The sequence below is a fragment of the Acinonyx jubatus genome, chromosome D2 (genome assembly GCF_027475565.1).
Source record: "Acinonyx jubatus isolate Ajub_Pintada_27869175 chromosome D2, VMU_Ajub_asm_v1.0, whole genome shotgun sequence".
Classification (NCBI taxonomy): Eukaryota; Metazoa; Chordata; class Mammalia; order Carnivora; family Felidae; genus Acinonyx; species Acinonyx jubatus.
The window spans coordinates 38,786,115-38,806,542 of record NC_069393.1 but is presented as its reverse complement, the minus strand read 5'-3'; the positions used below and the strand labels follow the sequence as shown (position 1 = coordinate 38,806,542).

At 49.0% G+C, this 20,428-nt stretch overlaps 1 protein-coding gene across 1 annotated transcript in view; it reads right to left on the bottom strand.

Moving 5' to 3' along the window:
* The window catches only part of SH2D4B (SH2 domain containing 4B), a 65,814-nt gene that overhangs the window by 21,213 nt on the left and 24,173 nt on the right, over positions 1-20,428 (bottom strand). The window contains exons 4-5 of the mRNA XM_027062436.2: positions 13,221-13,437; positions 11,004-11,128 (exon numbers count right to left, since the gene is read on the bottom strand). Of these exons, the coding sequence (XP_026918237.1) occupies positions 11,004-11,128; positions 13,221-13,437 (342 nt within the window). The remainder of the gene's footprint in view (positions 1-11,003; positions 11,129-13,220; positions 13,438-20,428) is intronic.

Genomic DNA, 20,428 nt, shown 5'->3' with positions numbered 1-20,428 from the left:
TTCACCACCACATGCTCTGTACTTAGCATGTGCCTAGCACACAACAGCAGCGTAATATTAACAATCAATAAATTAATTATGCAAATGCCTTACGCAGGGAGCCTGCCTCCTCGTGCCCCTGCCCAGGTAATTGGATAATTCCAAACACTGACAATTCCCAGTTTCGCTCTATTTATTGCGTGAGGACTTTGCAGACTGTAGGAGACTTGGAGGGCACCCTTCAGGAATTCTGTGGGAGGGAGGCCTAGGAAACAGCAGACACTTGCCTCGGCCAAGAATAAGGCATGGCAGCTGAAACAGCTCACCCCACGACCCAGAGACGCTGGTGTCTCCTAACGGAAGAGCCATCTCTCCCTGCTCAAGGAGACATTCTGAACTGGGCAGGAACTAGCTCCCTGAGTACTGCATGCCCCACGGCAGTTACTTAACTGAAATGGCAACAAGGCTGTTTTGCATCACAGATCCGAGCATGGACCACTGGGGTTTGAACCCCACTGCCCCCCCTGACAAACAGTGGGCCTCATGCACGTGGCCTCCGTTCTCTGTGCCTTAGCTTCCTCGTCTGCGAAACGAGGCTAATGCTAGCGGAAGCACACATGCGATGTTATAAGGCTTAAATAAATTAACGAATGTGAGCGAGAAGCCAGCATACTTTAAACACTGTGCACCTGCCTCGCGGCCAGTATTACTAGTTCTTCCAGAGAGTTGTGGGAGGACTAAATGAAACACCGGCTGTTCCATGCTTACCTGCCATAGCCCAGCACAAAGCAAAAACTTAATAAATGATCTGTTACAACATCAAAGCCAGCGTGACGCCACAGGGGAGGCTAACCAACCACACCCCTGTGGATAGCAACCAGTGCGCACACACCTGAGGACCAGTACAAGGTGAAGTGCCCCCTCTCCAGGGGCGCCTGGGGGGCTCAGTCGGCTAAGCACTGACTCTTGGTTTCGGCTCAGGTCATGATCTCACTGTTCGTGAGTTCAAGCCCCGTGTCAGGCTCTGTGCTAACAGTGCAGAGCCTGCTTGGGATTCTCTCTCTCCCCCCAGCTCTCTCTCAAAATAAATAAACTTAAAAAAAAAAAAAGTGCCTCCTTTCCGGGGGTGCCACCAATCCAAGCGGGACTTTGGTGTGCTCCAGACGGACACAGCCCCATACAGCATACAGGGCTCAGAAGCAGACACCCAGGTTTCTGCCTCTCTGGTCGCCTCAGCCACACACCCTCATGCAAGACGAAGTCTGAACATCTGCCCTGCAGCCCTGGCCCTGACCACCTCCTCACCCTGGAGAGAAGCCCCAAACACCCCAATGCCCCCTTGCAGAGAAGCAAGGGGGTGGGGAGAGGTCCCCAAAGACCTCGTCTCCCCCAAAAGGCAGTTTAACTAAAAAAGACTACTCCACTGAGTAGGACAAAGTTAACCAAAAATGGACTAGAGTTGATTTTTTCCCTACTACCCAGAAAGGAAAAGGAGGTGATGAGAAGTTCAGGATATGGGAGAAAATGTAGAAAAGCAAGGGAACTGCATTTTCTCTGGACACTGACACCTATATCCCGACTGCACAAATGTTGGCAATGCCCCACGGTCTGCAGGGGCGGCACATTTGTGTCGATTACAGGAGAAACCATACGTTGATTGCGTATGCAAGCCATGCTGTTCTCCTCCAGGAAGCATTTCTAGGCTGTCGCAGGGGTAGGGGCCACCCTCCTGCCCTGTGCACCCCTGGAGGCTGGTGAGACGGAGTGTGAATCACAACACCCAAAAGCAGCATCCTGGTTTGAAATGAAACCTGCAAGCAAATGCTCGGGCATGTAAATCCATAAAGAACTTAATTACTAGACAGAAGGTAATTTGAGTCCAATAAACTTTTAATAATTAAGCATAAATATTAATGAATCTTCATTTCCAGAAAGTCTTCTCAACTACTATTGTAGTTGAGACTGGACTTGATTCTCCAGCAAATGCCAAAGCCACCGTTATTTGTTTCGCGGGTAAGCAGAGACAGAATAACTAACAGTGGACAGGTTAGGGGGGAAATGTCATGAGATCAGACCTAATCCCCATCAGACTGGATAATCCACAGGCTCGCTGTTTTGACCAAAGGACTGTCTGGCCTCTGTTTACACACCCCAGCACTGGGTGCTCGCGACTCCCAGAGACAGCTTATTCCGTCTCCGGACAGCTAAGTGCTGCAAAGTTCACCAGACTGAATCAAAGTCAGCACCTTGTGCCTTTCACCATGTACTTCACATCCTGACCTTGAGGCCTTCAACAGGTTAGGGGACGTTAGTGGTTTCAAGACAGCAGCTGTGCCCCTCGCTCTAAATTTTCCTTCTCAACCCCACGCCTGCCCTCAGGAAAATGCACAGCTGATGCTCTGGGCTGAGCAGTGGCCGTGGGTGCCAGGGCTGGGATGAACTTGGGGCTGGAAACGGGTGAGAAACTAGATAGACTACAGAGCCTGGAGCAAAGAAAGTCCCAAAATAGCTTGCTGGAGTTGAAGAAGGGTCTAACCTATGATAGGCACTTCCCAGAGTTAGGAAGATAGGAGGGATCTTTTGGGAACACCAGAAATACGACGGGACTGTCAGAAGAATATTAAATCAATTACATCAACAGAAATCATGGTTTATTGTTACTCTGTGCTTTTTTTTTAATCCAGAAAGAAAACAAAAATTCAGTCCTCTCAAATCCAACTAGATCCCCTAGCCCTGTCCCTGCCCACCCATTTTAGTCACCCCACCTGTGGATCAGAAAGTAAAGATGGCAGCAAAAGAGGCAAAATAGACGTGTGAGGTAGACAAGACACAAAAGGCCGAAATCAAAAACACAGAACGACAGACAGCCGAAAGGAAAGAGTTAAGACCTTGAAAATGCCATTTACAATCTACGCTTTCCCAAAGCGAAAATTAGCGTTGCTCTTCTTTGTAATTTTTTTTTTCCTTTTTTGAGACTTTACAGCCAGCTCACAACCTTTTTTTGAAAGAAGGAAAAAGATGCCTTTATTTCTTAGTTGGAACAGCTTAAGCAAGAGCTTAAGAGGAAAGTAGGTCAACTGACCTACTTTTTTCCTCTTTGGAAATGTTTGCATTTGGGATCTGAGTTGGTGGAAAATTTCCATTCCACATTCTGCTGGGCAGAGGGGAGCTAGCAATCTAACTTTGACATGATGGATCTGTGACAAGCCAACCATCCTTCCAAATGACCCCGTGTGTTACCCTCACAGCTTTCAAAAAACATTGCAAGAGGGGGATCATGTCCATAACGTAAGAAAATCCAGACTTTCGCTTTTTGGGGGTGGGAAGGCTAAACAGGTATCGTCTTCCTTTTAAGCACAGTCATTTGATGTCATCTTTTTCTTCACTTCCTTGACAGCAGAAGCATCGCCTCAGGGTGTGAGGCCACCATTTACATATTCAAATCATGATATGCATCTCCAAAGGCTACCGTGTTTATTTATTCCAGGTGACAAATGGAAGCATTTCTTGTATGCCAGGAATGTTCTAAACACTTTATAAATATTATAACTTAATCCTCATAACACAACTACAAAGTGGATATTACTACTTTCTGCACCTGCCGGTGTCTTCGGCTATTCCAAGCTTAGCATGGATTTCGTGTCTGGGTCCACAGCTGCCCAAGTCCCTCATTCTGGCTGCAGGTTCCAAACCTCACCACGGTTCCCTGTCCTCCCACGGATCTTGGACAGCAAGGACGGGGCCTGAGCTGGTTCACGCTCTCCATCTCGGCCCCAGAAAAGCTAGCTTCTGAGAGTGATCCCAAAGGCCAAACAGGGCATTGCCAGATTTCCCTCCAGCTGGGCCAGGAGACCAGTGGCATCTCCACTCCACAAGGTCACAGAACGAGCAGGCGTGAGATTTAAAAATAAAGAACCCGGGCAGCATCTAAAAGAGGTTCAAATGAATATACAGTAAGGGATAGTGAATCCAGAGGGAACACTTCTAGGCCCCGATCTCCCTCCCTGGGTAACAGTATATTTAAGGGACCGCCAAAATGGAGTAGGAAAGGCCAGGATCCAGAAGCCCTACAGCTCCTGTGATTCCTGCTGGGTGACAGGGGTTGGTTTCTCAAGCTCTCTGAGCCTCAGTATGGTCACCTGTAAAAAGCGAACCATGACTGGGTCAAGAGCAGTTGAGAGCACCTGTGAGACGGTGCACATCCACCCACCCCCCCACCCCCATACATCTAAACAGCCACATGCAACCATCATGCTGGAGGGATCGCCGATGATCGGCGCCGGTCAGCCAAACAAGTGCTTCCGGTTCCATGCAGCTCAGAGAAGAAGGGACCGCCCAGTGCATGCAGTTGGAGGAACTGAGTCTACACTCCATTCCCACTCGGCCTCTGCCTTCCAGGCACAATCATCCCCACCTCACAGAGGGCTGCCTCCCTGCAGGACGCCTGGTGGGTCTGCCTTTCAGCTGCAGGACTCCTGAAAAACATCCAGAAGGGGTCACCACTGCCTGTGCCTCGGCTCCTGGACCAGTAACGCCACCAGCAATAGAGAAATGAGGAAGGGGAAGAAGCCAACAGTCTTGGGAAGAACAACCTTCATCCTCAGCCCGTAGACTCCCAAGCGCCCACTAGTGGCCAGCCCCGTGCCCTGGCCATAGTTTCCAATGCTCCCAACCACCAGAGAAAGTTCTGGAGCCTCAGCAGGAGCAGAGCCCATGGTCCTCGGGTGACGCCAGCAAAACATGCGCTCAGAATCACATTGTATCCCAGACACAAAGGACAGAAAGCGTAAAGGTCCCCATTCTCCCATTCGGTGAGTCCACTAGCCATCCAGACTGCCCGGTGGTAAGCTGTAGCCACCAAAAAGTTCTTTCTTGTACCGAAGTGAAACGTATCTCTTCCAAACGCTTAGCCCCCAGCTCCGGTCGTATCCCCTTTAATAATCTCCTCCTCTCAAGACAGAACTTGAGATCAAGAAGTGGCGGCTCTGTTCCCCCATCCATCCCACACCACAGGTTCTCTTTTCCAAGACCGACATTCCCCCAGGTAATCGCTACATGTGACAATGACTTCTATTTCCTTCCCTTCCTTCAAATACATTTGGAAGCGTTGTAATCAAGAGCAAGGTAGGGGCGCCTGGATGGCTCCGTTGGCTAAGCGTCCGACTTCAGCTCAGGTCATGATCTCACAGCTCATGAGTTCAAGCCACGAGTTGGGCTCTGCGCTGACAGCTCCGAGCCTGGAGCCTGCTTCGGATTCTGTGTCTTCCTCTCTCTCTGCCCCTCCCCCACTGCTAGCTCGCGCTCTCTCTCTCTCTCTCTCTCAAAAAATAAACATTAAAAAAAAAAAAAAAGATCAAGGTGAACAAGGAGTCTAAAGGTTTGGGCCCATCCTAGAACCCTGCAGCCCTGGGAGTCACCGTGTGGAAAGGTAGGAAGCAGTACCCGTTCCACTGGGTAGCTCAAGCTTTGCGTGGAAAGCCACCCCCGACTGCTGGGCACCCTGCAGACTGCACCGTCTGTCCACGTGGATGGGGAATACCTCCTCCCCGGTGAAGGTCAGAAAAGCCATGACAGTAACACCCCACCCGCATGCAGGTGAGGCTGTGTTCAAGGTCCACCCCCAGGCCCTGAGAAGGGTCTTGTGGAAGTAGTTTACCAAACCAACTACATCAGCCACTGCCGATTCCCCACCAAGTCCTAAGGTCAACCTGCAAGACGGCCAGCGGGCGGCCGCCAAGACAATACACCGTGGCTCACGTTATGACTGTTTTCCTACAAGTAAAGCACAGAAAGAGAAATGGGGTCTGACTGAGCCAATGTTCAGACAGAGGATGTTCTTAATAATTTTAGATACATGTTGAAGTCCAAAAATAGATTTTTCTCCTCCAAGCCAAGCTCATATGCAGTAGCTTTTCTCAGGAGTATTTTTGTATAACTACAAGGCTCTCTTACAACCCTGGAACATAACAATGAACGAAGGAGAACCAAGGAATCACTTCACCACTTTCTCTTTTTAACAGAGGAGACTATTGAGAACCCCTTGGTCCCAACAGGAAGCCAGTTCTCCTCCCCTCCCCTTCTTGTTCTGAGTCCTCTCCCAACCCCCCACCTCCATATACACCCTGTTTCCCAGAGGGGGTGGGGTCTCTGGTGGCCCACCTCAGACTCGGAGAGACATCAGCACTCACACCGATAGGGCTCGTTATGGTAGACAAAGCACATTTGTTGGCTTCTCTTCCTAAGTCCCGTGAAATCGATGTGAAAATCCCAATTTCATAGATGGGCATTTAAAGGACACACCCAGGGGCTGTTGGGTGGCTCAGTCGGTTAAGCGTCCAACTTCAGCTCAGGTCGTGATGTCATGGTTCGTGAGTTCCAGCCCCACGTCAGGCTCTGTGCTGACAGCTCAGAGCCTGGAGCCTGCTTCAGATTCTGTGTCTCCCTCTCTCTCTGCCCCTCTTCCTTTCGTGCTCTCTCTTTCTTTCTCAAAAATAAACATTTAAAAAATAATAAATAAATAAATAAATAAATAAATAAATAAATAAATAAAGGACACGCCCAAGGTCACAGAGCTGCTAGGTTCTAGAGTGGGCCCCATAGCTTCAGACTCCTTGTCCACATTGCTCTTTGGACTGTATACCCCACAACACAACTGGATGTGTTTGAGGGAAGGGAAGGAACTAGAAATCACGGTGGTCATCTTTAACCTGCATCTAAAATCCAGCTAAATTAACTAGGACTGTTTTACCCAGAAAAGAAAAGACTTATATTGGGATTGTAACAGATGACATTATTGACTCAAATTCTCCTCCCCTCCTTGTCTTCCTCACAGGAAAGAAGTAGAATATATTTTTCCACCCCTGAACCCTGGGACATAACGTGGCCAATGGTGTGAGATGAGGGCAATAGCGTCCTGCTTCAAAGACTAGATTCACAAGCCAAGAATGCCACTTGGTCTCTGGTCCCTGAGAAGAGCGTGCGTGGGCCAGCCTGCCGGTCCCCAGGAGGAGCATGGGAGATACAGGGAGCGGAGCCACCCCCGCTAAGATGTCTGCCAAGACCAGTTGAAGGCAGGGCCCCCAGCCAACCTGGGGCAAAGTCTCCCTAACAATTAAATGGGTGCAGGCTGTCTGGGCACACTATGGTCAGTAGCTCCATCTCTGGAAGGTTTGGTACGGGGGAGGCTCTCAGAGATGCTGTCAGGAAATGCCTACGTTGGGGCAGAAGTTGGACCATACCAGTCGTTCCAGGCTTTGGGATTTTAGGTATGAGCAAAGTTACTCTCAAGAGTTTGGAAACCAGCATGGGGCTGCTACATTTTTTACTCTTCTGAGCAAAGGCAATATATAAAAATAACTACTGCTTACTTGTCACCACCAATTCATAAAAGATGATGGAACATTTGAACACTGAAACTGAGGAAAGGCTATCATCTTAGAACACGACTCAGTCCTCTCCAAGCAAAGACGGTCGGCCACCCTCCATACATGAGCCTTTTTCTTCCATTCTGTCACAGATCAAATAAAAACTCTGTCACTAAATAGCTCCGGTCTGTGTATTAGCAACTTTCTCACATACTTTATGATAGAACTGTCAAAAGAACATGAAATCAGTTACATAAATTACGAGACCTAAATCATGGCTCTGTTTGTCCTGTGACAATATAAAAATTACATTTTTTCCATCAGGAGAGAAAATAAAGCTAGAGATCAATTGGAGTCCCTGTGTCATGCCTTCCCTGCTGGCTGCCACCAGCACGCAGGGCCCCTGCAAAGCCCCATCTCCACAGAACTCCTGAGCTGCACCACATAGGTGCCTGAGACGCTACCGTTGTGTTTCCATGACCCCAATGGATAAATGAAAAGGAAAACAATGATTCAAGCTCTCTTAGGGCTACAGGGACACAAAACTGGGAGTGACAGGCAGGGCATCCCCCAGGACCGGCTTCGAGGACGTGTCGCTCAGTCACCTGTGAATGTTGACTCCCTTCCTTCTGGGCCATAAAGAGCCTCTCCATCCTTCTGTTGGATAAGTGGAGGCCTGGAGAAGGAAGGCGTCTACAAGCAGATGGCTCTAGCTTAACCTCACTCATCAGACCCTGAGGGGCCCCACACACCCACCAGGGCCCAGTGCACAGAAGCAATGGCTGTTCATGGGGACCAGAAAGACTGGGATCTAAACTGACACTTCACTTCCACCGTCTTCTATTCTTTCTATGGACACTTACTATGGCAGGCATCCAGGGAAAATGAATAAGGTCCTTAGTTTCACAGGCTTATGTTAAGGGAGGAGAATACACAAAAGCAAACAACAAGATAAATATCAATTGGGTGAGCACTCTTTTTTTTTTTTAATGTTTATTTATTTTTCTGAGAGAGAGAGAGACAGAGAGGGGGAGAGGGAGACCGAGAATCTGTGCCAACAAAGCAGAGCCCGACATGGGGCTCAAACTCACAAATAGTGAGATCATGACCTAAGCTGAAATCAAGAGTCAGACGCTTAACTGACTGAGCCACCCAGGAGTCCCGAGGGAGCACTCTTAAAGAGATAAGTGTAATAAAGTGAGAGAAATTGACAAAGGCTGCTCTAGGTAAGGATTCAGGAAAGGGCCTTTTGGGAAAAGGGGATATTTGAGATGAGAAATAAGAATGCATCATCCATGCAAAAAAAGCTAGGAAACGAGCAATACCAAATAGATTAAAAGCAAGTGCAAAGGGCCTGGGGTAGAAAATGGCTTGTCTGAAGAAGAAAAATGCCAGAGCTGTGGAAGCAAGGTGGACAAGGGGAGAATTGTGGTATAAGGCTGAAGCAGGAAGCAAGACCCATCATCTGGGGACCTGCAGGCCCAAGCATGAAGTTTGAAGTTCACTGCAAGTATAAAGGGAAGTAAGCAATGGGTATTAAGCAGGCGAGTGACAGGATCTGACTTATATTTAAAATATTCTCAGGACGCTGTGTGAATGATAAATTGTACAGGGGTCAGAGTGAAACAGGCAGACCACTGAAGATACTCTTGCATGAACTGGATGGTGCCTCTGTGACCTTTATGACCTGGGACAGTCCCTGAAAAATGCTACAGTTCACCCCATCTGTAATGTTGTGACTGCCTATACTTAGGAGTTCACAAGCTCTTTAGGCTCTTGAAGATGGGGATGAAGGCGTACGTGGCCTTGCTCGCCCCTGCATGATGTCTGCATGATTTCACTCCAGCTGTCTTTTCTGGAGCTGGAGCCATGCCCACAGCTTGCCTGTGAGGGCCTCCCTAGTAGCCCTTGAGATCCCACAGTCTCTAGTGCCCATCATGACACTGGGGTCATGTCTACATCCGGATGGAATTGAGAACACATGGAAGCTGGCCAGGAAGCAGGTTGGCAATTCACACCGCCAGAGGGCACACAGGCCAAGGGGAGGTTGGCCAAGCTCCCAGGAAGCAGGCAGAAGTGCAACAAAGGCAGGTAAGGGTCTGATGGATGCTAACTGTGGCAGGTGAGATCAATTCTGACCAGAGGAGCCCTCAGGCAAACCTCGGCTCAGTGCTGACAAGGGAGGGAAGACTCAGGGAGCAAGGCCAGGAGACAATTCATCCAGAGAAACCTGACAGTCTGGCCAGGCTGCTGGACAATATGACACCACATGGAGCAGAGAGGAGATGTCTCGGTCAAGTCTATCCCGGATAAGCCAGCACCCAGGAGACCAGCCTGCTGTCTGGGGACACACAAGCAAGCTCAGCTCAGATCATCTGAGCCTGGCCCATTCCAGAAGAACTGCCTAGTTGATTCAGAAACTTATGAATAAATTGGGGTGCCTGGGTGGCTCATTCGGTTAAGCATCCGACTTTGGCTCAGGTCACGGTCTCATGGCTTATGGGTTCCAGCCCAGCATCGGGCTCTGTGCTAACAGTTCAGAGGCTGAAGCCTGCTTCAGATTCTGTCCCCCTCTCTCTCTCTGTCCCTCCACTACTCGTGCACTCTCTCTCTCAAAAATAAACAAACATTTAAAAAAAAGTATGAATAAATAATAAATGCTTATTTGTTTTCAACTACTGAGTTTTGGGGTGATTTGTTATGTAGCAACAGCTAACTGATACAGAAGAGTCTGATGGCCAGTAGCCACTCTTATTTCACTGTAGCAAGTCTCTGCTGAAATCACAATCCTGTTTCCCTGTCTGAGGCCTCTACAGGTTCAGATCACTGGATGGGGTCATGAGCTTGAGATGTGTTCTTGAACCTTACCAGTCTGTTGGTGACATTATGAAAATGTCCTCCCTGACCTGGACCTGTCTCCTTATCTATAAAATGAGGAATGAGACACTTCCAGGGAGGCTTCCAGCTCTCATGTTCTATGCTTGGGTGACCCTGACCTCTTCATTCAGCCATTCTGTCATCTCAGCAACAAGTACTTGTTCAGAGCCTGCTGTGTGCCAGCCTATGGCCGGGATCTGGGATGCAGGCTTAGACAACGAGATGTGGGCCCTGCCTACCAGGAGCTCACGGTGCAGTGAGAGCTCACGGAGAGCTCACGCTTGGGTGTATAGGGAAGACACCTCTGAGGAGGCCCCGATGGTCAAGGAGTCTGTGAGTAAAAGCAGTGAGCAAGATCGTGATCATCCCTCCCCAGCAGAGAGAGAGGAACGCACATTAGAAATCCCTGGTGCCTTCCGTGTCCTGGACCCCTGCTCGTACATGTCTGCCTTGGTCCCTGAGGGCCTTGATGAAGGCCACTCAGTAGTTCAGCTCAGGCCCTGGGGAAATCACAACCTGTGGCTTGAACGCAGCACATTCAATGAGCAAACAGAGGACAGCCACGGGACCTCTCTCCACTCCACTCTCACCCAGGCGACGCAGGACAGCCAATCCTTAACCCTGGGAGACCAGCCAGTCTTTGTGGGGGTAGCATGAAAGTAGCAGAGTCCAAAGTCCTCCACTAGCCCTGATGACCGCAGTCCTTCAGGACCTCCTGCCAACCCCAGAGAGAGGTGGACACGTGGAAATTATCCACCCCAGGGGCCCGGAAAGCCATCCTACCATGGAACCAGGGGGCGATGGATTTGGTGTTCCTCTCAAAGCCAGCGCGGCGAGGCAGCTGCTCCTCCTTAAACCAGCGGACTATGACTTCCCTGGAGACAGGTCTCCGTGGGCGCTCCCAAGTCCTGCTGAGAAGACAGCAGGGATGTGGAAAGTCAGGGAGGGAGGGGGAGGGGACCAGAAGAGCGGGGAGAAGGAGGAGGAGGGGAGAGGAAGGGAGAGGAGGGGAGAGGAGGGGAGAGGAGGGGAGAGGAGGGGGGGGCCACTATGAGATGAATAAGCACGATGCCCACACTCACGCCTGTGGAGACCATTAAATGAGTCCAGGTGCTTAAAGGCACTTTGCAGATTATAATGTACCAACTGTTATTACTTTTCCCCAAAGAGAACTGTTGTCACTTGGTTCGAAAAAAAGCCACACAGGTGGGAATGAAAAAGAGGACAGGAGGAGATGTCTGAGAGAAAGAAAAGGCATTTTCCCGGCCGCTCATAGGCCTCCCGCCTGTGGCCGCCGTGTGTCAGATGAGTGTCTACAAGGCTATTCTTTAAGGGCACTGTTGGTAATAACCAAAGATTTCAAACAACTCTAATGTCCACCAGTAGTTTTTGATAATTAACTTCTAGCACATCTATGGAGTAGAATACGACATAACTATAAAAAAGGAAACTAGGAGCACCTGGGTGGCTGAGTGGGTGAAGGGTCTGACTCTCACTTCTGGCTCAGATCATGATCCCAGGGTCACGGGATCAAGCCCTACATCGGATCTGCACTGACAGAATGGAGCCTACTTGGGATTCTCTCCCTCCCTCTCTCTGTGTCCCTCCCTCATCATGCTCTCTCTCTCTCTCTGTCTCTCTCACTGAAAGGAAGGAAGGAAGGAAGGAAGGAAGGAAGGAAGGAAGGAAGGAAGGAAGGAAGAAAGAAAGAAAGAAAGAAAGAAAGAAAGAAAGAAAGAAAGAAAGAAAGAAAGAAAACTAAATAGGGGCACTGGATGGCTCAGTCAGGGGAGCATGTGACTCTTCATCTCCAGGTTGTGAGTTTGAGCCCCATGTTGGGTGTAGAGATTACTTAAAAATATTTTTAAAAAAAGAAAACTAAATAAAAATAAATGAATAGCTAAGAATTGATGCGAAAAGCAGAGCCATGTATACAGCATGCAACCTTTTCTTATAAAAAAAAAAAGAGAGAGAGAGACTGGGCTAGGACTTTTTACGACTTTTCACGTCAGCAACTACACGACAGAAGTGGGCAGGCACACATAAACTAAGAACAGTGCTCCCACCCACGGGGCACGGGAAAACCAAGTAGGTGGAGGCAGGAATGGAAGTCTGTCTTTTTCCATATTTCTTTTTAAACTTCCTGGTTTGTGAATCATAAATGACAAGGGAGGGAGGGAGGAAGGAAAGGAGAAATGCAGACATGGTCAGATCTCCCTAGAGGGCGGGGAGAGGGAGAAGGGGTTATGAATAATCCTAAATCCCAATTAAAGCAAAACTCAGACAAGCCACTGTCATCTGGGAGTGAACGGACTGTCCTGCAAGTTAACTGTGGTTCGGGGAAGCAGCAAACACTCACTGTCCACCCTCACCGGGGCAGGAGCTGCTCAGCAGTGATGGACGTGCGGGGACCAACCTCGGGGCTGGTCTAAGGAGACGCTCCAGGCAACCTCTTGACCGTGGGTCTGGCGAGCATGGGCAGTCACTTAAGTGTCCTTGCCAAAGCACTCCTGAGATGACCCCCCTGCACTCAAGCACACTCACCTGCAAACCCGGTATCAGAACCCAGGATGCACCAGCGCCACCTGCGGTTAGAAACAGCAGCCAACACTGGTTTCCAAGCTGCTGGACCATATTTAACCCATTTGAGGTCTTATATTACAAGTTCTTAACCCGGTATCTGTAGACCCTGAAGAGCTTGAAATTATATGCAGACATTTTGGGGTATGTTCATATGCACATTTTGGAAGCAAGACTGTACACAGCTTTCTTTAGATTCTCAAAGGAATCCTAGACCCAAAATGTTAAGACTCCCAGAACTCCGGGGCTACTAGAAATCTCCGACCAGACTCCTCACTGTCCCCTCCTGCCCCATTATGCAGACTGAGACACTGAGTCCCATAGCGGGGAAATGACTAGCTCCAAATTTCACAGCAGTTGGAGCAGAGACAGGACTGGATCCTCCAGCCACACTGCATTTGCAGAGTCCCCCAGACCCACCTGACAGGTACAGCAAGGGGTGGCGGTGGCCCTGGGCCGGGAAGGTGGTGGTCAAGTCTGGCCTCCTGCTCCTGGCTCTGGCCAAGCTCTTGGAACATGGAGCTGAGGCCAGCAACGGTGCCCTTCTGGATGGCCCGGAGTGAGTGGCGCCGGTACTCGTCCCTGGCACGCTGGGCTCTGCGACTCCTCTCTTCATCAGCAGCCTTGGACCGGCGCACTGCAAAGGGGTAGAGAGTATGTTTACCCAGACCTGCAGCCCAGGCTGTACACTGAGCAAGTCAGGACTGGGCCCAGAGCCCTGGGAGTCACCCAGAGTCCCACGATTCACCTGGATTCACCCACATGGGCTGCATGGAGGTTCAGAGCTTGGAAACGGCAGGGCAGGCCCAGCCCTGGCCAGCAGCCCGGGCTTGCCTGTCCCTGTGGAGGTAGAAACACTCGTGACACTTCAGGGTCATCTGCCTGTTCCTATGGCTCTGTTCCAGAACGAGCAAGCAAACTTTGGATGGAAATATACATCTCTCTACGTATTTCCTTCCGGGAGTACCCTGCTTAGAGCAGCTTCTCAAACCATGTGCCCACCTGCCCAGCCTCAAGGGTACCTGTCAAGGTGGTCAGCATCTCCAAATAGCACTACCATCACCCACATTGATTGTAGCTTTCTCTGTGCCAAGCCCTGGGTTCTATGCTTTGCCTGCGATATCTCATTATAGACACTTCCCCCAACCACCCAGGGAAGGGGGCCCATCACAATTTCTACACCAGAAACCCAGCCTCCACGGCACCTGGGTGGCTCAGCCAGTGAAGCAGCCGACTTCAGCTCAGGTCGGGATCTCACGGTTCATGAGCTCAAGCCCCACGTCGGGCTCTGTGCTGACAGCTCAGAGCCTGGAGCCTGCTTAGGATTCTGTGTCTCCCTCTCTCTCTGCCCCTCCCCCGCTCATGCTAGGACAGTAACTTGCCGGGCTGGGTCAATGGCCAAGCCAGGAACCATCCTTTCTGCTACCACAGGGTGAGTTGTTAGAAACACTGGCATCCCGGTCCTGGTGCCCCTTCTCTGGTTTGCAGTGGCCTTGACAGCTGACGAGTGTGTTGGCGAGAAGATCCTCTGGGAGCTCTGTCACACCCAGAGGCCCCTCTCTCCTTCCTCCAGGCTGGGCACTGTCTCAGCCAAGTGGCCTTGGAAAGACATCTGTGTGTTGCTGCTTCTAACACTCACAAGGGAGTCCTAGAGCTGGGAAAATGCCAAGAGAGGGAACAAAACCGATTGGAGGCAAGGTCTGGAATTCAAGCCAATTCTTTTGTAGTCTGAATGCATCCTGTCAGGTCCCTATCTGCCTCTAACATCTAGTTCTTTCTGCAGAGAACTCTTAGGGCTGGCCGTGTCCTAATTGTGCATGACTGGTAATTGAGTGGGCCTGAGAAGGTCACCTTCCCCTCCTAGAGTAAAATCTTACCCATAATCTACTTCTATTCCAATCATTCCACGCATGTGTAGCCAACACCTACAACCTGCCAACGTCAGAGAACTGTGTTCTGTTAGTGCCTGGAGGACACAAGACAAATAAGCCCTTGTCCTGAAAGGCAGCACTTCTAAATTTGTCTCTCAACTTGTCAAAGACCCTTTCTTGAAATAAAACATTACTCCAGGGGCGCCTGGGTGGCTCAGTCTGTTGAGCGTCCGACTTCAGCTCAGGTCATGATCTCGCGGTTTGTGAGTTCGAACCCCACGTCGGGCTCTGTGCTGACGGCTCGGAGCCTGGAGCCTGCTTCGGATTCTGTGTCTCCCCCTCTCTCTGCCCCTCCCCAGCTCGCGCTCTGTCTCTCACTGTCTATCAAAAATAAATAAATGTCAAAAAAAAAAAACAAAACACAAAAAACAACCTTGCCCCAGATCCGAAGAAGGGCACATCAAGTCTGTCTGTCCCTCAGAAGGTATTTATGGAAGTGGAGATCACATGCAGAGGATCCAGTAGGCCAAGTCCCATAAGGTCAGGTGGGGAATTTCTTCTGCTCTACTCATGGCTATCGTCCAGTGCCTACAATACATACGTGCCAGCCAACAGACAATGCCTATTCTTGGCCGACTGTCTCCAGTTAAGGATTTAACTCTGAGCTGGGTGCAGACATAACAGAGACCGGACCCTCAAGGTGCTACCTGGGAAAACAAGATAAATATCTCTAACACGATGAAGTCTGGGACAAATAAAGCATTGTCAGGGTTTAGGGACAGCAGCGCTCATATTCTGCGAGAAAGCCAACAGCCATCACAGGAGAGGAAGCATCTGGGAAGATCAACAGGAGTTTTCCAGAGAAAGAAGCCATCCCAGGGAGAATCCTAGGTTTGGTGCCCAGCTGGCTCGTCTGTAAGTTCCGGATACCAGGAACACCATGATGCCTGCCTTGCATTGCCGTGGGAGGGTCAAACAAAGCCAGGGTGCCCAGGCGTGGGCTTTGCAGCCACTAGCCAGCAAAAGAAACACAGACAGTGGTGCCCTACAAAAGCCAGCGACCTTTGAGAGCTTACAGCCCCACACAGACAGCGACACTCAGTGACAGACAAGTTGCAGAAGGAAGTCATAGGCAACCTAGGAAGATGGGCTTTTGGGACTCAGCCAGGTGAGGCCCAGAGCCATTCGACACACAGAGACTAAAGTCAGCCTCCTAAGGGCCAGCTCAAGCCTGCCATTGTCTTCCTCAAAGCCTTCAGGGGCTCCCACTGGACACAGGATAAAGGACAAATTCCCCTCCCCAGACCTTAAGAAGTGTCCCGCCTGCCCCACTTTCTTTCCCAGCCTGATGGTTTCTGAGCTCCTCCCCATTCTTCACTGGGCTGCACTGGGCTTCCCATGCTCTGCAGACACTGTCCTGCTCGGCTGTGCTCAGCCAGCTCAGACCAACTGTGATGAACACACAGCCAGGGCAGCACAGAAAGGCCGAGGCACTGACAGCTCTCAGGGGTGAAGACGTGGCCAAAGCCACAAGCAGGAAGCAAGTGGGAGCTCTGCCTTGGCCTTGGCAAAGCCAACCCCGGGCAGCAAGAAAAGGGATTATGGAAAAGGGACCGGAGTGGAGTCACACAGGGTCAAGGGCAGCTCCAAAACAACTTTCTTGGTTTGTTTTATTTTTTTCTCTCCTTACGTTCCTGTTTTGTCTTTGAGATATAATTGACCTATAACAATGCGTGTGTTTAAGGCATACAACCTGCTGATTTGACACATTTATATATTGTAATTGTAATGATGGCCACGATACCGTTAGCTAACCCCTCCAACACCTCTCATAATCATTTCTTTCTTGTGGTCAGAACATTCCAGATCTAGTCTCTTAGCAGCTCTCACGTGTATAACACAGTACTGTTCATTGGAGCTGCTGTGCTGTGCACTAGATCTCCAGAACTTACTCATCTTCTAGGTGCCAGTTTGTGCCCTTTCACCATCATCTCCCCCAGTCCTTGCCCCCTCCCAGCCAGCCCCTGGTAACCATCATTCTAGTTGTTTCTAGGAGTTTCGCTTTTTTTGATTCAACACATAAGCAATATCATCATGTAGTATTTGTCTTTCTCTGTCTGACTAATCTCTCTTAGCATATTATCCTCAAGGTCCAACCATGTTGTTGCAAATGGCAAGATTTCCTTCTTTCTTATGGATAGTATTTCTGTGTGTGTGTGTGTGTGTGTGTGTGTGTATACACACAGAGAGTGTGTATACATATTGTGTCTACACACACACACACACACACACACACACACACGTTCTTTATCCACTCTTCCACTGACAGACACTTGGGTTGTTTCCATATCTTGGCTATTGTGAGTAATGATGCAATAAACATGGGAGTGCAGGTATCTCTTCAACAGCTTGTTTTCATTTCCTTTGGATGTACACCCAGAAGTGGGATTGCTGGATCATGGGGTATTTCTATTTTTAAGTGTCTGAGGAAGTTCACTGTTCTCCACAGTGGCTGCACCAATTTACGTTCCCACCAACGGCATACACCGGTTCCCTTTTCTGCACATCCTTGGCACGCTCCACCTGGCTTCCCTGAGAAAATTCCAGAACGGCCCTGGGCCTCAGTTTCCACCTCTGTCAAAATGAGAACGACACGAAGATCTGCCTCACGGAGTTGTCATGGAGAGTAAATGAAACATATAAAAACACTATAAACTATGAAGTGTCCTGGAAAAGCGATGTCTGACTACATCAGGCCCCTGGCTTTGATCCTTTCTTCAAATCTCTCAAAGCCTGAGTCTGGAGCCAGGGTGCCTAGATTCAGATCCCAGCTTCACTTACCAGCTGTGTGACATGGGACCAGTTACTTAATCGCCCTGGGCCTGCATTCCGTCATAAGTTAAACGGAGATAATAACAGTCCCTACCTCATAACGTTGTCATGAGGATCCAGAGAGCTCATAAGGTAAGCCACTTAAAACCATGTCAGGTACATATTAAACACTATGGTTAAGTATTAGCTAAAATGTTTCTTTTCATCAGCCCCGGAATTGCCAGGTCCAAAACCGAGTTCCTGGCCAGTCCAGGAGGGGGCACCCTTGCTGGCCGATCATGGGGAGTCCTCTCTGGGTCAAGCAGCTTACCCTAAATTCCACTTTGAATGCCTGGGGGATTGCTTCAGTTCCTTCTCAGAATCAGGAATGAATTCAGACTGTATCCCAGGAATCTGCCACAGAAAACCCTCAGCCAGAACCCACGGGGTATTTTTCTTCTAACCCAGTGAAAATAACTCAAACTCACATGAGGAGCCACAGGCATTTTCTGCCCTGAGCCAGCAAGTATCAGACTCTCCCCGTGGCCTGGCAGTCCCACTGCAGAGGTGAGGACCCACACCAAGATACCTGCTTCTTCCTCCCACAGCCCATGTCCCAGCCCAAGGTGACGCCCCATGGGCCTGGCCAACAGGCACTGCGAGGCCTGCACTGCACACAGAACAAAGGGTGACCATGGCCATTCTTACTTCCAAGGTAAGATCCATGGTCTCCTTTCTCCTTCTGCTAATGGGAAACTGAGGCTCATGTCACAGTAACACTGTATGGATGGCTGGAACAGTGTGAAAACACTGAGGACTTCAGGAGAAAGGCTGAATTGAGATATCGAACAATAGAGTAACCACAATAAGACACCACTTCACACGCATCAGGGTAGCTCTTTTGTTTTTAATTTTTTTAGTTAGAAAAAAACAGTAAACAAGTGTTGGCAAGGATATGGAGAGAGTGGAACCTTTGTGCATTGTTGGTGGAAATGAAAAATGGTGCAGCTGCTATGGAAAATGGTATAGCAGGTCCAGAAAAATTACACATACAATTGCCATACAATCTTCCAGATATATACCCAAAAGAATTGAAAGTAGGGGTTGAAACAAATTTTTGTACAGCAATATTCATAGAAGCATGATTCACAATAGCCAGAAGGTGGAAACAACCCAAATGTTCATCAAAGGACAAAGAGATAACCGAAGTATGGTATGTGTGTGTTTGTGTGTATATACATATATGCATATATATATATATATATATATATATATATATATATATGCAGTGGAATATTATTCAGCCTTTAAAAAGAAGCGAATTCCTTGGGACGCCTGAGGGTCCGACTTTGGCTCAGGTAATGATCTCATGGTTTGTGAGTTTGAGCCCCACATCAGGCTCTGTGCTTACAGCTCAGAGCCTGGAGCCTGCTTCTAGTTCTGTGTCTCCTTCTCTCTCTGCCCCTCCCCTGCTCACACTCTGTCTCTCTCTCTCTCTCTCTCTCTCTCTCTCTCTAAAATAAATAATAAAACATTTTTTAAAAAAAATTTTTAAAAGAAGGGAATTCCAATACCTGCTACAATGTGGACGAATCTTTAAGACATTATGCTAAGTGAATAAGCCAGACACAAAAGGACATCATATGATTCCACTGATATTCCACGCACGGTACTTACAATAGTTAAATACACAGCAAAAAGGAGAATGTTGGTATCCAGGGGTTGGGGACAAAGAAAGTGAGGCTCACCCCCAGCTAAACATGGCCAAGGGAAGAAGACCTCTCTCCACCCTGACTCAAGTCTTCTGAGGTCACCACCCACCATGTCCTGCTGACGATTCTTGATGGCTGCCAACAGTGACCCCCTGTGGCCACCAGAAGTAATTTCAGGGGTTCCTTAAGGCCAGGGTAAACCTGGGGATGACTCTGCTTTGGGACAAAAGAAAGCCCCCAGGGATTCTTGAGCAATTCAAGAGAAGAGAGAACCCCAAGCAGGATATGAATCAGGCATGTGGAGACTCAGGCTGGCACTATTCTAAGTTGTAAAACCAAAAACATTTGGCACTCAGAGCATGAAGAACAGCTCTAACTGGTTACATCCAAAGAGACATTGCATAATTTCCCATCCCATGAGTAGATAGGACAGGCCCTTCTTCTGTGTTATCTTTTCCTTCCAGCCCCACCCTATCTCCAGACCACACTGCGTCTCCTCAAACCCCTGCGGGTTCTGCCTGTCTCAAGCACACAGCATTTTAGAATCACCCACGTGAAACCCAGACTCCAGAGCAGTCTCCTTTCTATGGGCAAAGAGAAGGGAACCAACGTAATTGGACTCCATACTGGGCCTGAGCACACAGTTCCTCCCTCAGTTCTGACCACACCCTGGCAAGGGGGGAGCCAAGCAGAGCACAGATTGTGTGTTAAGGGTCACACCAGAATCACACGGTTCAAGGAAGGAGGAGAGGGGTAAAGAAGAACACAGCTCCAATTTTTGGAAAGTGTATCATTCACCAAGTCATGCTGGCTTGTCTCCAAATCTCTGGGCAGCTAGACATCACCTAACTCCACATGCCTGCAAGTTCACAGTTGAGACATAATTAAATGAATTTCTGCCTGGAATATTCAGAGCTTCTCAGAAGCCAGAGCCTGCTCTGCTATTTGAACTGAACAACTAACTTCGTGTTCTAGTGATACTAAAGGAAACAATGCCCTTTTTCCTCTAACTTGGAGAATTTAATTTAGGTGTTTTATCAAAAACTGCTGCTCCCAGGAGATTAATGGCCCACTATAATCTCTCATATTAAATTAACTGAGTGCAGAACGGCTTTGCTGGTTTTGAATGACAGGCTCCAGAGTTTAGCGCATCATTCTTCAAGAAAGCATAAAACAGGGAACCAAAATCAGGGGACCTGAATTATCACCTTTCCTCTGTCTTTTGGAGGGTTTT